Source organism: Myotis brandtii, unplaced genomic scaffold, assembly GCF_000412655.1.
Source record: "Myotis brandtii unplaced genomic scaffold, ASM41265v1 scaffold17, whole genome shotgun sequence".
Lineage (NCBI taxonomy): Eukaryota > Metazoa > Chordata > Mammalia > Chiroptera > Vespertilionidae > Myotis > Myotis brandtii.
In genome coordinates this window covers 184,818-196,982 of record NW_005356259.1, presented here as the reverse complement: position 1 = coordinate 196,982, position 12,165 = coordinate 184,818, and the positions used below count along the sequence as shown (strand labels likewise).

Below are 12,165 nucleotides of genomic sequence, written 5' to 3'. Positions count from 1 at the left end.
TGTGAAGTTGAAATTTCTGCTCAAGTAATATGATTTAACAAGCACTATGCATATGTTAGCTTATTTAATTTTCACTACCCTGTTAGATTATATTCTCATTTTACAGAGAGAGAACTAAAGCTGAGAGAGGGAAAAAGAATATTCCCCCCAAAATAGCCAGTTAATATCAGAACTAGGATTCAAGCCAGTAACTTAAAAAGATTCCAGGTTTAGTATGCAATAATAATAGATGCCCCCATTGAGTAGCTATTAAGTTATTAGGGTATGTTACAATATAGGGTGGCTTTGGGGGAAGATTGATGTATGATTAAACAAATGACACAGATTACTATGCATTTTAAAGTTCTTTTAGCTGCATTTAACTACCGTTACCAAACATTTTTGTAGTAGTCTTTAGACCTTGTATATGCTTTCCACTCTTTAATTTTCTAATTTTAGGCTTCTAGAGGCCAAGAAATTAGATTATAAAATTTATCAAAAAGTGAGTTCTAGCTCGGCTGGTGTTGCTCAGTGGTTGAGCATCTACCCATGAATCAAAAGGTCACCAGTTTGATTCCCGGTCAGGACACATACCTGTTTTTTGTGCTCTATCCCTAGTAGGGGGCCTGTAGGAGGCAGCTTATTGATGTTTATATCTCTCTCCCTTCCTAAAAAAAAAAAAAAAAAAGTCAAAAAATATTTTTTTAAAAAAGTGAATCTAAAGTGAGAATAAATGGGTGTCTGGAATCTGGAAGAGAGATTACATGAATAAAGTATGTGGACTCAGTTTTCATTTTATAAGTAACTACCAATGGTGAAGTTGTTAGTGCTGGTGACATAGGGGGGAATACATTGAAATTTCCAATTAGATATTAAAGGTTAAGTCGAAATAAAACCGTTGTTTTATTTTTTTTTAGCTATGACTTCACACCTATGGATTCTTCTGCAGTCTATGTGCTAAGTAGTATGGCTCGTCAACGTCGTGCATCTCTGTCATGTGGAGGACCTGGAGGTCAAGACTTTGCAAGATCTGGATTCAGTAAAAACTGTGGCTCACCTGGATCATCACAGCTCTCTTCCAGTTCTTTGTATGCTAAAGCTGTCAAAAATCACAGCTCAGGGACTGTGAGTGCCACTTCTCCTAACAAGTGCAAAAGACCAATGAATGCCTTCATGCTTTTTGCCAAAAAATACAGAGTTGAATATACTCAGATGTATCCAGGGAAAGATAACAGGTAAAAATAGTGATGATTCTAATAATTGAGTAACACTTAAATGTAGTTCACAGGAACTAGTGCAGTTAAACTTATTCCTAAATAGCTTTTATTACTGAATTCTTTGTTTTCTTAGGATGACTTCAAAGTAAAAAGTTCTAGTGGAATTTTTAGGGTTATAATCCTACTAGAGTCCCAGTGCACAAAATTTGTGCACTGGGGCGGGGTGGGGGGGGTCCCCTCAACCTGGCCTGTGCCTTCTTGCAGTCCAGGAGACCCCCGGGGATGTGCAACTGATGGCTGCAGGCCTAAGCTGTCAGTCAGACATCCTTAGTGCTGCCGTGGAGGAGGGAGAGGCTCCTGCCACCACTACTGTGCTTGCCAGCCATGAGACAGGCTCCTGCATTGAGCATCTGCCCCCTGATGGTCAGTGCATGTCACAGCGACTGGTCGTTCCACTGGTCAATTTGCATATTGGCCTTTTATATAGGATATAAAAGGCCAATATGCAAATTGTCCCCTTGACTGGGTATTTGACAGGGAGTTCCACCAAGAGTTTGGGGGCGGGGCTGGCCTGCCAACTGCCTGCGACCCTTACCCCCAATTGGGGCAAGCCGGCTGGACCCCACCCGTGCACAAATTCGTGCACCGGGCCTCTAGTTATTTTATAATACGTAGGCATTATAAATTTTATACATAATGCCTAGGTATTAGGCACTGAGTGGTGAGGACCTGCCTTCTAAAGTAGTAGTAAATATCACTCATCTATTAAAGGACTCAGGTCTAACAACTGACAATTCCATCTTTATTGAAAAGCTTTGTAGAAAAGGCTGGCACTTTCTTGCATCGGATCTTATTATTTAACAATTGTGTCATAGTATGGAATGTGCAGGAATTGGCAGTTTGTAATAACTGCCAGATTTGTCAAAAGTAAACCTAGAAGTGTCCTCAGTAGAGCCCTGGAATAAAAATTAACTCGTCCTTCCTATTCTGTTTGCTGTACACTTACCTCATCTCTTAGAATCCTCTCCAGCTCACTCCCTCTCAAACCAGCCAAGTTCTCCACAGAGGAAAATATCTTCTTTCATCTTCCTAGTTTACTGACAGTCAAAACTACCATTTCCTTTACCCATGATATCATGAGAAGTCAAATGATTATCCACATCAAATAATCAGGGTTGAATGTTTCATGAGTGTTAATTTTTATATTTATGTATATACTAGAGACCCAGTGCCCAACGTTCATGCACTCGAGTGGGGTGGGGGGGGTCTCTCAACCCGGCCTGCACCCTCTCACAACCCGGGACCCCTCAGTGGACATCCCCCAAGGGGTCCTTAGTGCTCCCGCGGAGGGAGGAAAGGCTCCCGCCACTGCCGCTGTGCTCCCCAGTTGTGAACCCGGCTTCTGGCTGAGCGGCGCTCCCCCTGTGGGAGCGCACTGACCACCAGGGGGCAGCTCCTGCGTTGAGCGTCTGCCCTTTATGTATAATGCACACCAGTCATTGAGTCGTTCAGCCGTTCAGTTTACAGTGGGGCCTTGACTTACGAGTGTCCTGACTAATGAGTTTTTTGAGATACCAGCTGTCTCTCGGCCGATTTTTTGCATTGAGTTGACAGAGTAATTTGAGTTAACGAGCTCCTTAACGAGCTTGGTCTCGGAACGAATTAAACTCGTAAGTCAACGCCCCACTGTATTTGCATATTAGCCTTTTATTATATGGGATTTGAGATGTAATTGATATCTCTATATAAAAGCTCAGCGACCGAAATGGCAGAATGACTGGTGGCTATGACGTGCACTGCAGCAGCCAACCAGCCTGTTCGCTCAGATGGGCCCTCGACACCCCGATTGGAGGCAGGGCCTGCCGGCCAACCACCCATGGCTTCTCTGGCCCTGATCAGGGTGGGCCAGCCAGACCCCACCCGTGCACGAATTCGTGCACCGGGCCTTTAGTACCATTATATTAGTTTGAGGTGTATAAATGATTCAATCTCTCTCTCTGTATATATATACCAAGTGTATATATACGTGTGTATATGTATGTAGGTATGTGTGTGTGTATATGTGTGTGTGTGTGTATATGTATATATATGTATATACATACACACACACACACACACACACACACATATCCTAAGCCAACACACACCACACACACACACACACACACACACACACATATCCTAAGCGACCATTATGATGGTTGACCAGTCACTATGATGCACACTGACCACCAGGGGGCAGACGGTCAATGAGCTCCCACAGCCAACCACCTGTGGCCAGCCAACCTCCTGCGGTCCCTCCCCTTGGCCTGCCAGCTCCAATGGGACCCGATGGCTGGCCAGGCTGAACACACACACACACACACACACACACACATATCCTAAGCGACCATTATGATGGTTGACCAGTCACTATGATGCACACTGACCACCAGGGGGCAGACGGTCAATGAGCTCCCACAGCCAACCACCTGTGGCCAGCCAACCTCCTGCGGTCCCTCCCCTTGGCCTGCCAGCTCCAATGGGACCCGATGGCTGGCCAGGCTGAGGGACCCAACCCATGCATGAATTTGTGCACCAGGCCTCTAATATTTGTATATATTGCAAAATGATCACCACAATAAGTCTAGTTAACATCCACACCACACTAATTTTTTTTTCTTGTAATGAGAATTTTTAAGAACCACTCTCTTAGCAACTTTCAAATAAGCAATACAGTACTATAAGTCACTCTGTTGTACATTGCATCCCCAGGACTTACTTTATAACTGTGGAAGTTTGTACCCTTGGACCATCTTTACCTATTTTGTCCCCCAAATCTAGTAACCACCAGTCTGTTTTCATGAACTTAATTTTAAAAGAGAAGCTTCCTACATCAAATGCATGCATCTCTGATTTAAGAATTGATACATATTTGAATATTTCTTACTGGTTTAACTGTTAAATGTGTCAACCATTATGTGGTAGCTTTAACCTACAGACTACAAAAACTGGCTTTTATTTTAATAAAGGAGGATGTAGCATAGTGTTTGATGGGATTAAAATTTTTGCTGCACATTTACTTTTTTTAGTAGCATTTCTGTGGTTGCTGTTTCTCTAAAGCTCACATGTGGATCTCTAGTTTCCCTGTCAATTAATGTAAAATCATTTGTATATTCTTCATGCAGTCATTCCAGGACCTTTTGTTTTCTATGAGTGTCATGAAATTAATAGTTCAAAGCTCTTCATAGAAGGAAAATGGTTTATGTCTACTCCTGAATGAGACTATTTTAGTAGGTTTGAGAGCAGATTAACAAATATAGATTTTAGCTTTAAATTTCTATCATAATGTCTTATCAGTTTGACTTCTTTCCCTTTGAGTTTATCCATCTTTCTCAAGTGAATAAATACAAATATTGCCTAAGGTTTATTTGGTCTTGTCTAAGAAGGTAAACAGTAATGTGCACAGTCAGTGCCACATTTTCACTGTGGTTGCATGAATGAAAAGACTTTGTTTTAATCATCATCATTTGACAGGTTATAGGCACAAACAAAGTAAGAATAACTTTTAATACAAGATGAATAATTTATGCTGCTGATACTGAATACTGTCTGCCTTAATAGCTTAAACATCTTTTAAAAAACCAGTGTACCAGGATAGATCCAACAGTAACTTAAACCATTTCTTTGAAATACTTAACTTTTTTCTTTAAATCTGAGCTTGGTAGAACATCCATTTTTTTTTAGCCATTTTATATGTCCTTTGACAATTGGAAATGTTGGCACTATTCCAGGAGGCTTTAACTGCCAAGATTATGATAAACAGACCATGACTTGAGATTTTACTGGAAATGACTACTATAGTTTTGACCTTTTCCTTCCTCTATGTTGGACAATTTTTGTCTTTTTTCTTTTCATTATATTTCTTCCTGAAGTAGCAGCACTTGAGTTTTGTGAAATATTCTTGCCTTGAGCATGGTGTAAATATTTATTTTTACAGAGCCATAAGTGTGATCCTTGGTGACAGGTGGAAGAAAATGAAGAATGAAGAGAGAAGGATGTATACATTAGAAGCAAAGGCTTTGGCTGAAGAACAAAAACGTTTAAATCCTGACTGTTGGAAAAGGAAAAGAACCAATTCAGTATGTTTCAACAAGTAGTTGCTTAACATTATCTTCACTCTTCCCCCAGAATTGTTCTGGCATGTTGGAGCGGTTGTTACAACCTTTAAAAGGTGTTGATGCTGTTTCTCGGCCTTTTTGTACTTCAAAACCTAGTAATATTTTTATACCATCACATAAGGCAGGCGGCCTTTTCTTCATTCAGTGCCATTTACTCTTTGAGCATGTAAGGTAGAAATGTAAGACATGCTTAAGAAGAATGCTTGTCTGGAAATGTTGAGGTATAAAAATAATTTTGGAATGTAGTATTTATTTCCAGTTGGGTTGAAAAATGGGTGTTAATTAACTCAATGTCATAGTAGGATTTTTTTCTAAGTTGGAGATGGTATGTCTCAACAGCCTTTTGTTTTTAACCTTCATGGGGACTTCTGACATTTGTATATAATTTCTAGATTAAAAACCCCAGGAAAGAAGAAATAGAAAAGCCTGGAAAGAGTGGTAAAAAGTTTGCACTATAATAATGCTACCTTGATAGACCTGATTCTTAAAACTTTTCCATTACTAGACTAGCATCTTTTAAGTGTTTTTAGATTAATTACAAGAAAATGTAACATGATAGAACAGAACAAGTTCAATTTAAAATACCTAAAAACGAAGGGAAGACATCAGTTTGCAACAGGAGGGCTATGTTTATGTCTGTTTCTTTACAGTAGCTTGCAGTTCACATCTGTTTAAAATTTTCATGAATTTATCTTAAGGAAGTAGTGGTCAGATTCCAATATTAAAAGGTAGCTGAACTGGATTTTTGAAGTTCTTGATTTCCTTAGAACTCCATGTAGAGTAGGGCTCTACCTACATCCCTTTTTCTGCACATCCTAGTTCATTTCTCCCTTCATTTTCATAGATTTTCGATGCTCGAGCAATCAAGATATTAGTGAACTTACTTAAAATGCCCACTTCTGAGAAAGTGATTTTTAAAAAAAGCTTATAAACATTATCCATCTTAGCTTTCATTTGTAGAATTACTGTCTATTGATTTGTAAACATTCACTGAGTTTTCATTTTATCTCCACAGGGCTCACAGCAACATTAAACCAGGATGCTTATATTAAGTCTGCATTTGCATAAACAGACTGTGATGGGAAGACTTAAGAGGACGTGGTCTCACCATTTGTCCGGAATTGGTGTGACCATAAGATACTGATAGCATTGAGTCTTGAAATGATTTAATAATAAGCGTGAGGATTTGCTTTCTCCATTAGAGCATTAAGTAAGCTAAAACTATCAACATTGTAAACCAAATTGCCTTATTTTTCTTCCAAATTTCACATGTCTATCAGGTAACATAGGCTTGAAAATTTAAATCCTGTGGTGCTAAAGTACAGTAGAGAGAGGAGAAGTGTGTACATGTTTTATTTTAAATTGTACAAAAGGGGAACTTAAAAATATGTAACTGCTGTTTATACATTGGCTCCTTCCTGCTTATTAATCTGTATTGTACACATAATGGAATGAAACAGAAGCTGGGAGTTGGCCTTTCTGAGCAACCACCACATGGCTCAGCATCTGTGCCAAACACAGGAGCTCCTAGTCTGGCCAGTGCCAAGAGGCTAGCAGCACATGTGGCAGGCGGCTGGTGTCAGCCTCCTAGCTGAGGGGCCACCTGCTGCAGTTACCCGCGCATGCTGAGTGTGTGCACCAGGTGGCAGCACCCATCCATTATTTCCAGTGGAGACCTAGCCCGGGCCAAGGTGAAGTTAATAGCATTGAGATATAGTCACTGTAATGGTGCTATTAACAGGTGATACCATTGTATTTTTAAACTTTGTGTTCTGTATCTCCTCAGCTACATATCTTCAATATGTTATTTTGTCATCATATCTTTATGGTGGGGGCAGACTTTGCACTTACTGCAGTGCAACACTTGCACTTTACTTTCCTCCAACTGTCTGAAATTAGAGCAAATACATTGGCAATACAGCTGCTTTTGCTCTGAGCTACAATCATGGCTTTTCATGTTACTTACCAAGTGGTGTTTCTGGTTAGGAATCACAGCCGTAAAATTGATTTCAGTTCATTACACTTCATGATGTTGCCCCTAAATTTTGCACACTATATTCTTGTATATTATTTCAAATAAAATGAAAAAAAAAAAAAAAAGGTTTATCTCTGACTTCTGCTGATTGATTTTGACTGAACATTATATATGAGATGCCAGAGTATCAGGCTCTGGGGATGGAAAATAAGTTGCTGATGAGGTTTTAGCATTAAGTTAAAAGTAAAATGTTAACAGGACAAGGGCAATAGAAAAATAAAGACCTAGATTATCTATCAGAACCTTTGTAAAATAAAAATTGTTTTTATTTATAATTTGGCATCTCTGTTACAAAGTTTAACAGCCACAAAAGTCTGCTTTTAATAAAATGACACAGTGTAAAGACAGCTTGCTCTAGCTTTATTACAGATACATTATGACATATTTAAACATTTAGCTCTACATCTTTGCTTTTTAGGATATGCCATTGGTTCCCAAACTTTATTGCATTTTGGAAACACTTGGAAATGTTTTTTAAAAATACTAATGCGTGGCTCCTACCCCAAATGTGTTAATATGGGGTACAAATCAATTAATATTCGGCTTTTTAAAAGCTTCCCTCACTGGTTCTGATATGCAGATGTGGAAACCACTGGCTACATATCTAGTGAGGAAGAAAGATTGGGGGAAGCAGGGTACTTACTGTATGTTACCTGGCCATATACCTTAAAAAGCAGTGGGTGCTCAGTTATGTGATGGGAAAGGAATTTTAGCTAGCCTTGTAGAAAAGTCTGAAAGGAGAGAAGAGTTGGATGTCTTTCTGGAAAATCAGGCCCCTAGTGTTTGAAGGTGATGGTGATTTTTGACATTTTATGCTACTTAATTAGGGCTGAAGAGATCAACAGAAAAAGATTAATAGAAAATACAGAAAAGTTGGTTACATTCTTAAAACAGTGAATACTAGCTGTCTTTGGGTTAGCAAAGAATGGAGATTAAGAAATACTTCACATTATTACTGAAGAGCAGACATAGCTTTCTGAAGCAGTTGAACCATTATGGGATACACTGGTGCAAATTCTTTGCCTTCTCTACTTCTTACAGACTGAACATAAGCCTCCAGGGCTCCCCTGAAAACCAAAATGAAAATAATGTCAAAAATTATACAAATAAAACAAAGCAGGTTAGAGGGTGGCAATATATAAAAGAAAGAAGCCCATTTCTGGAACCTCTCTGCCCAGTTCCATAAGCTGAGTGACCAACAGCCTTCAAACATTCATTGGTAGTGTTACTATGGTTAAGGTGCAGAACTAAACCGTTCTCAGTCTGCATTGTACATAGTGGTCTTATTATACAATCGGGCTCTCTGACCTCTGAGGTTGTTTTCAGTTTCCCTGTACTCTATGTCTCTATTAGACTTCTGAAAAGCCATATGCAGTGTGTGCCTATTCAGAGCTCACACCGTAGGCAGGCATGTTCAGGAGCAGGGGCCCTGTATTATTATTTGATGAAGCTGAAAGGAAAATTGCTCTTGGGCTCAAACTTTTGAATTCAGTCAAGGGTATGTGATACCAGCCAGTTATTTATGATTATAATGTTCTCATGAATTAGATCGGGGTTAGCCAACCACCCACAGGCCAAATCCCGCTCTATGCATGTTGCTTATGTATTGTCTGTGGTGGCTTTGACACTACATTGATTAGTCAGGCAGAGGCCATATGGCCTGCAAAGCCTAAAATATTTAGTATGTGGCCTTATGGAAAAAGTTCTCAACCACAGAACCAGATGATCTAAGTGTGAGATCATGTTTAAGTGGAGCTAAAACAATGGTTAATGGATTTTATTATTGGTCTACTTAAGTCCCAAGTAAAACAAATTTTTATCATTGTTAAAAAGTTTCACAGCTCTTGAGTTTACAAAATTTCTACAAAGATGTAAGTTAATACCATTAGCTCACATACTCAGTCTCAACTCCCATCTAATATTTCTCAACTGGTTGTTTTGCTCCCAAACACTGAAAATATTAATCCCTGGTCAGGTTTGTTCATTATTTTCATTTAACTGTGGGGAATGTACTTGCCGGGAGTCTGCCAGCTCCCCACTTGCTCTGCAGTGCCCTTCCCACTCCACTATTTACTTTCACAGTCTCAGCCACTACATAATTGAATCTCCAATCTCATTTCTGGCCCTGACCTCCTTCCTGATTTCTACCTGCATTCTGGATATTTTGGCCTTTTCCCCCTAAGTATCCCTCAAACTCACCTGTCAGAAGCCTAGGGCAGTCCAAACCTACAGAACAAATGTCAGCACCATGGTAAACCCTAGTGTAAACTGGGGGCTCTGTTTGGGTGATGTGTCCGTGTGGGTTCACTGTTATGAACGGACCACTCTGAAGGGGCACGTTGGTAATGGGGGAGGCTATGTATATATGGGAGCAGAGGAGGTATAGGAAATCTCTGTACCTTTTCAAATCTGCTATGACCTAAATTTGCTCTAAAAAATGAAGTCATCAAAAAAACAAGAAACCTGGGGCGGGGGACGACACCCCTAGGGAAGTATTCTGCCCACCTTTCCCTATTTCAACAAAAGGCACCATCACCTCCCAAGGGCCTCTATTTAAAGTTCTCCTTCAATGCTGCACAGAATCAGTTACCGAGTGCTATTAATCTGTCAGGTATTTCCGCATCTAGTCCCTCCTCTTCCCTTTGCTGCAGTTTGAGTCCCGCCATTTTGTGCCCTAATCTAACTGCTGTAGCACTGTAGATGGTGGTCAACCCAGTGCTGTCTCAGCCCTGGGCTAGACCTCCCACACTATAGTAAGCCTCTGCCTGCAGTCCATCACTCGCCATGCCCTCTACCCATTAGGAGACTGTAAACTCACCTCCCAAACCCTGTCAGTGCTATTACTGGGTTCTAGACAGTTTGCTGTAGCCTAAAAGAACCCTCAAATCATTAGTTTCCATTGTTTACGTTACCAATACACATTGCAGAGCAGCTTCACCCGCCTTGTGACTCCAAGTCCTACCCCAATGCCAACCCGGGAGAGATCGCGGGCGGGGTGGGGGGGGGGTGCAAATATGACTTCACGTCTGTGCCTAGCAAAAGGGCTACAAAAGGGCCTGTTTCTCTTCGAGCATTCCCGAAGGCCTTTCTCATGATCTTCCTTATCCTTAGAATGCTCTTCCCCTTCCTTGCCTTCTTCCTGATAGAGCTCTTTACTTAGCACCCAGCTCAAATGCCCTCTTTTTGAGGAAGCCTTTCCTAACTCCATCCAGGCAGCACAAAAGAACTGCAGCCACCCTGTCGATGCACCTTCTGCATCAACAGCCCTGGCTTAGCAGGACCCCAGCATTTGGGATCCTTCACAACTGGCTCCGTGCTCTTCTCAGGGTATGATCACATGACGTGGAGGGCAGCCACCCTTATTTAAGCAGCCTGGGTGCTGTATCAGGCTCTGGCCCACTACCCAGCTGTATGATCTGGGCTGCATTTGAGCTGATTTGCTCATCTACATTATACAGTTATGAAAATGAAAAGATTTTACTCTGAAGCACTTAGCTCTCTTCCAGGTCTTATATGTATCTATAAAGCCCGTAAATACTGTTTTCCCCACCACACTTCTAGAAGACCTCAGATTCTCTGTGTAATTGAGCAAGACGTCTACATTTGTACCACATTAGAGTGTACCTGTAATTTGGTCAGTTTCCCTCTTACGATGTAACTTAACTTTGAGGGTTGGGGCTGTATTATTCATTTATGTAACCCAGGACCCAGTGCTTAACAAATGCATAATAAATGAATAAAAAACAAATTAGAAACAGGCAGATAGATCAATGGAACAGAACAGAGACCCCAGAAATCAACTCAAGCCATTATGGTCAATTAATATTTGACAAAGGAGGCAAGAGCATACAATGGAGTGAGGATGGTCTCCTCACAAAATGGTGATGGGGAAACTGGACAGAAACATGCAAAACAATGAAACTAGACCACCAACTTACACCATATAGAAGAATAAACTGAAAATGGATAAAAGACTTAAATGTAAGTCATGAAACCATAAAAATTGTAGAAGAAATCATAGGCAGCAAAATTGTAGACATCTCTCACAGTAATATGTTCACCGATACATCCTGAGGGCAAAGGAAACTAAGGAGAAAATGAACAAATGGGACTACATCAAAATAAAAAGCTTCTGCACAGCAAAAGAAACCATCAAAAAAAATGACAAGAAATCCCACTGCATGGGAGGACATATTTGCTAATGATATATCCGATAAGGGGTTAATTTCCAAAATATACAGGGAATTCATACAACTTAACAAAAAAAGAAGACAGACAATCCAATTAAAAAATGGGCAAAAGACCCAAATAGAAACTTCTCCGAAGTGAACATACTGAACGCCAAAAGACATATGAAAAAATTATTGAAGTCACTAATTATCTGAGAGATGCAAATCAGAATAACAATGAGGTATCATCTCACACCTGTCAGAAATGGCTACCATCAACAAATCAACAAATGACAAGTATTGGCTAGGAGGTGGAGAAAAAAGAACCCTAGTAACTGCTGGTGGGAATGCAGACTGGTGCAGCCATTATGGAAAACAGTATGGAGTTTTCTAAAAAAATTAAATATGGAACTGCCATTTGACCCAGTGATTTCACATATAGAAATATATCCTAAGAAAACAGAAACACCAATCAGAAAGGATATATGCACCCCTATGTTTATAGTAGCACAATTCACCATAGCTAAGATCTGGAAACAGCCTAAGTGCCCATCAGCAGATGAGTGGATAAAAAAGCTGTGGTACATTTATGCAATGGAATACTA

The 12,165-nt window shown here is 40.2% G+C and overlaps 2 protein-coding genes across 5 annotated transcripts in view; one reads left to right on the top strand and one right to left on the bottom strand.

The window, feature by feature from the left end:
- The window catches only part of HBP1 (HMG-box transcription factor 1), a 34,233-nt gene extending 26,777 nt beyond the window's left edge, over positions 1–7,456 (top strand). For all 4 annotated transcript variants that reach the window (XM_005862868.2, XM_005862870.2, XM_005862869.2 and 1 more), the window contains exons 9-11: positions 897–1,214; positions 5,176–5,317; positions 6,372–7,456. In XM_005862868.2, the coding sequence (XP_005862930.1) occupies positions 897–1,214; positions 5,176–5,317; positions 6,372–6,389 (478 nt within the window). In that variant the 3' untranslated portion in view covers positions 6,390–7,456. The remainder of the gene's footprint in view (positions 1–896; positions 1,215–5,175; positions 5,318–6,371) is intronic.
- Positions 7,457–7,639: 183 nt separating this feature from the next.
- The window catches only part of COG5 (component of oligomeric golgi complex 5), a gene marked incomplete at its 5' end in the record, with an annotated part of 187,590 nt that continues 183,064 nt past the window's right edge, over positions 7,640–12,165 (bottom strand). The window contains one exon of the mRNA XM_005862867.2: positions 7,640–8,458. Coding sequence (XP_005862929.2) covers positions 8,344–8,458 — 115 coding nt within the window. The remainder of the gene's footprint in view (positions 8,459–12,165) is intronic.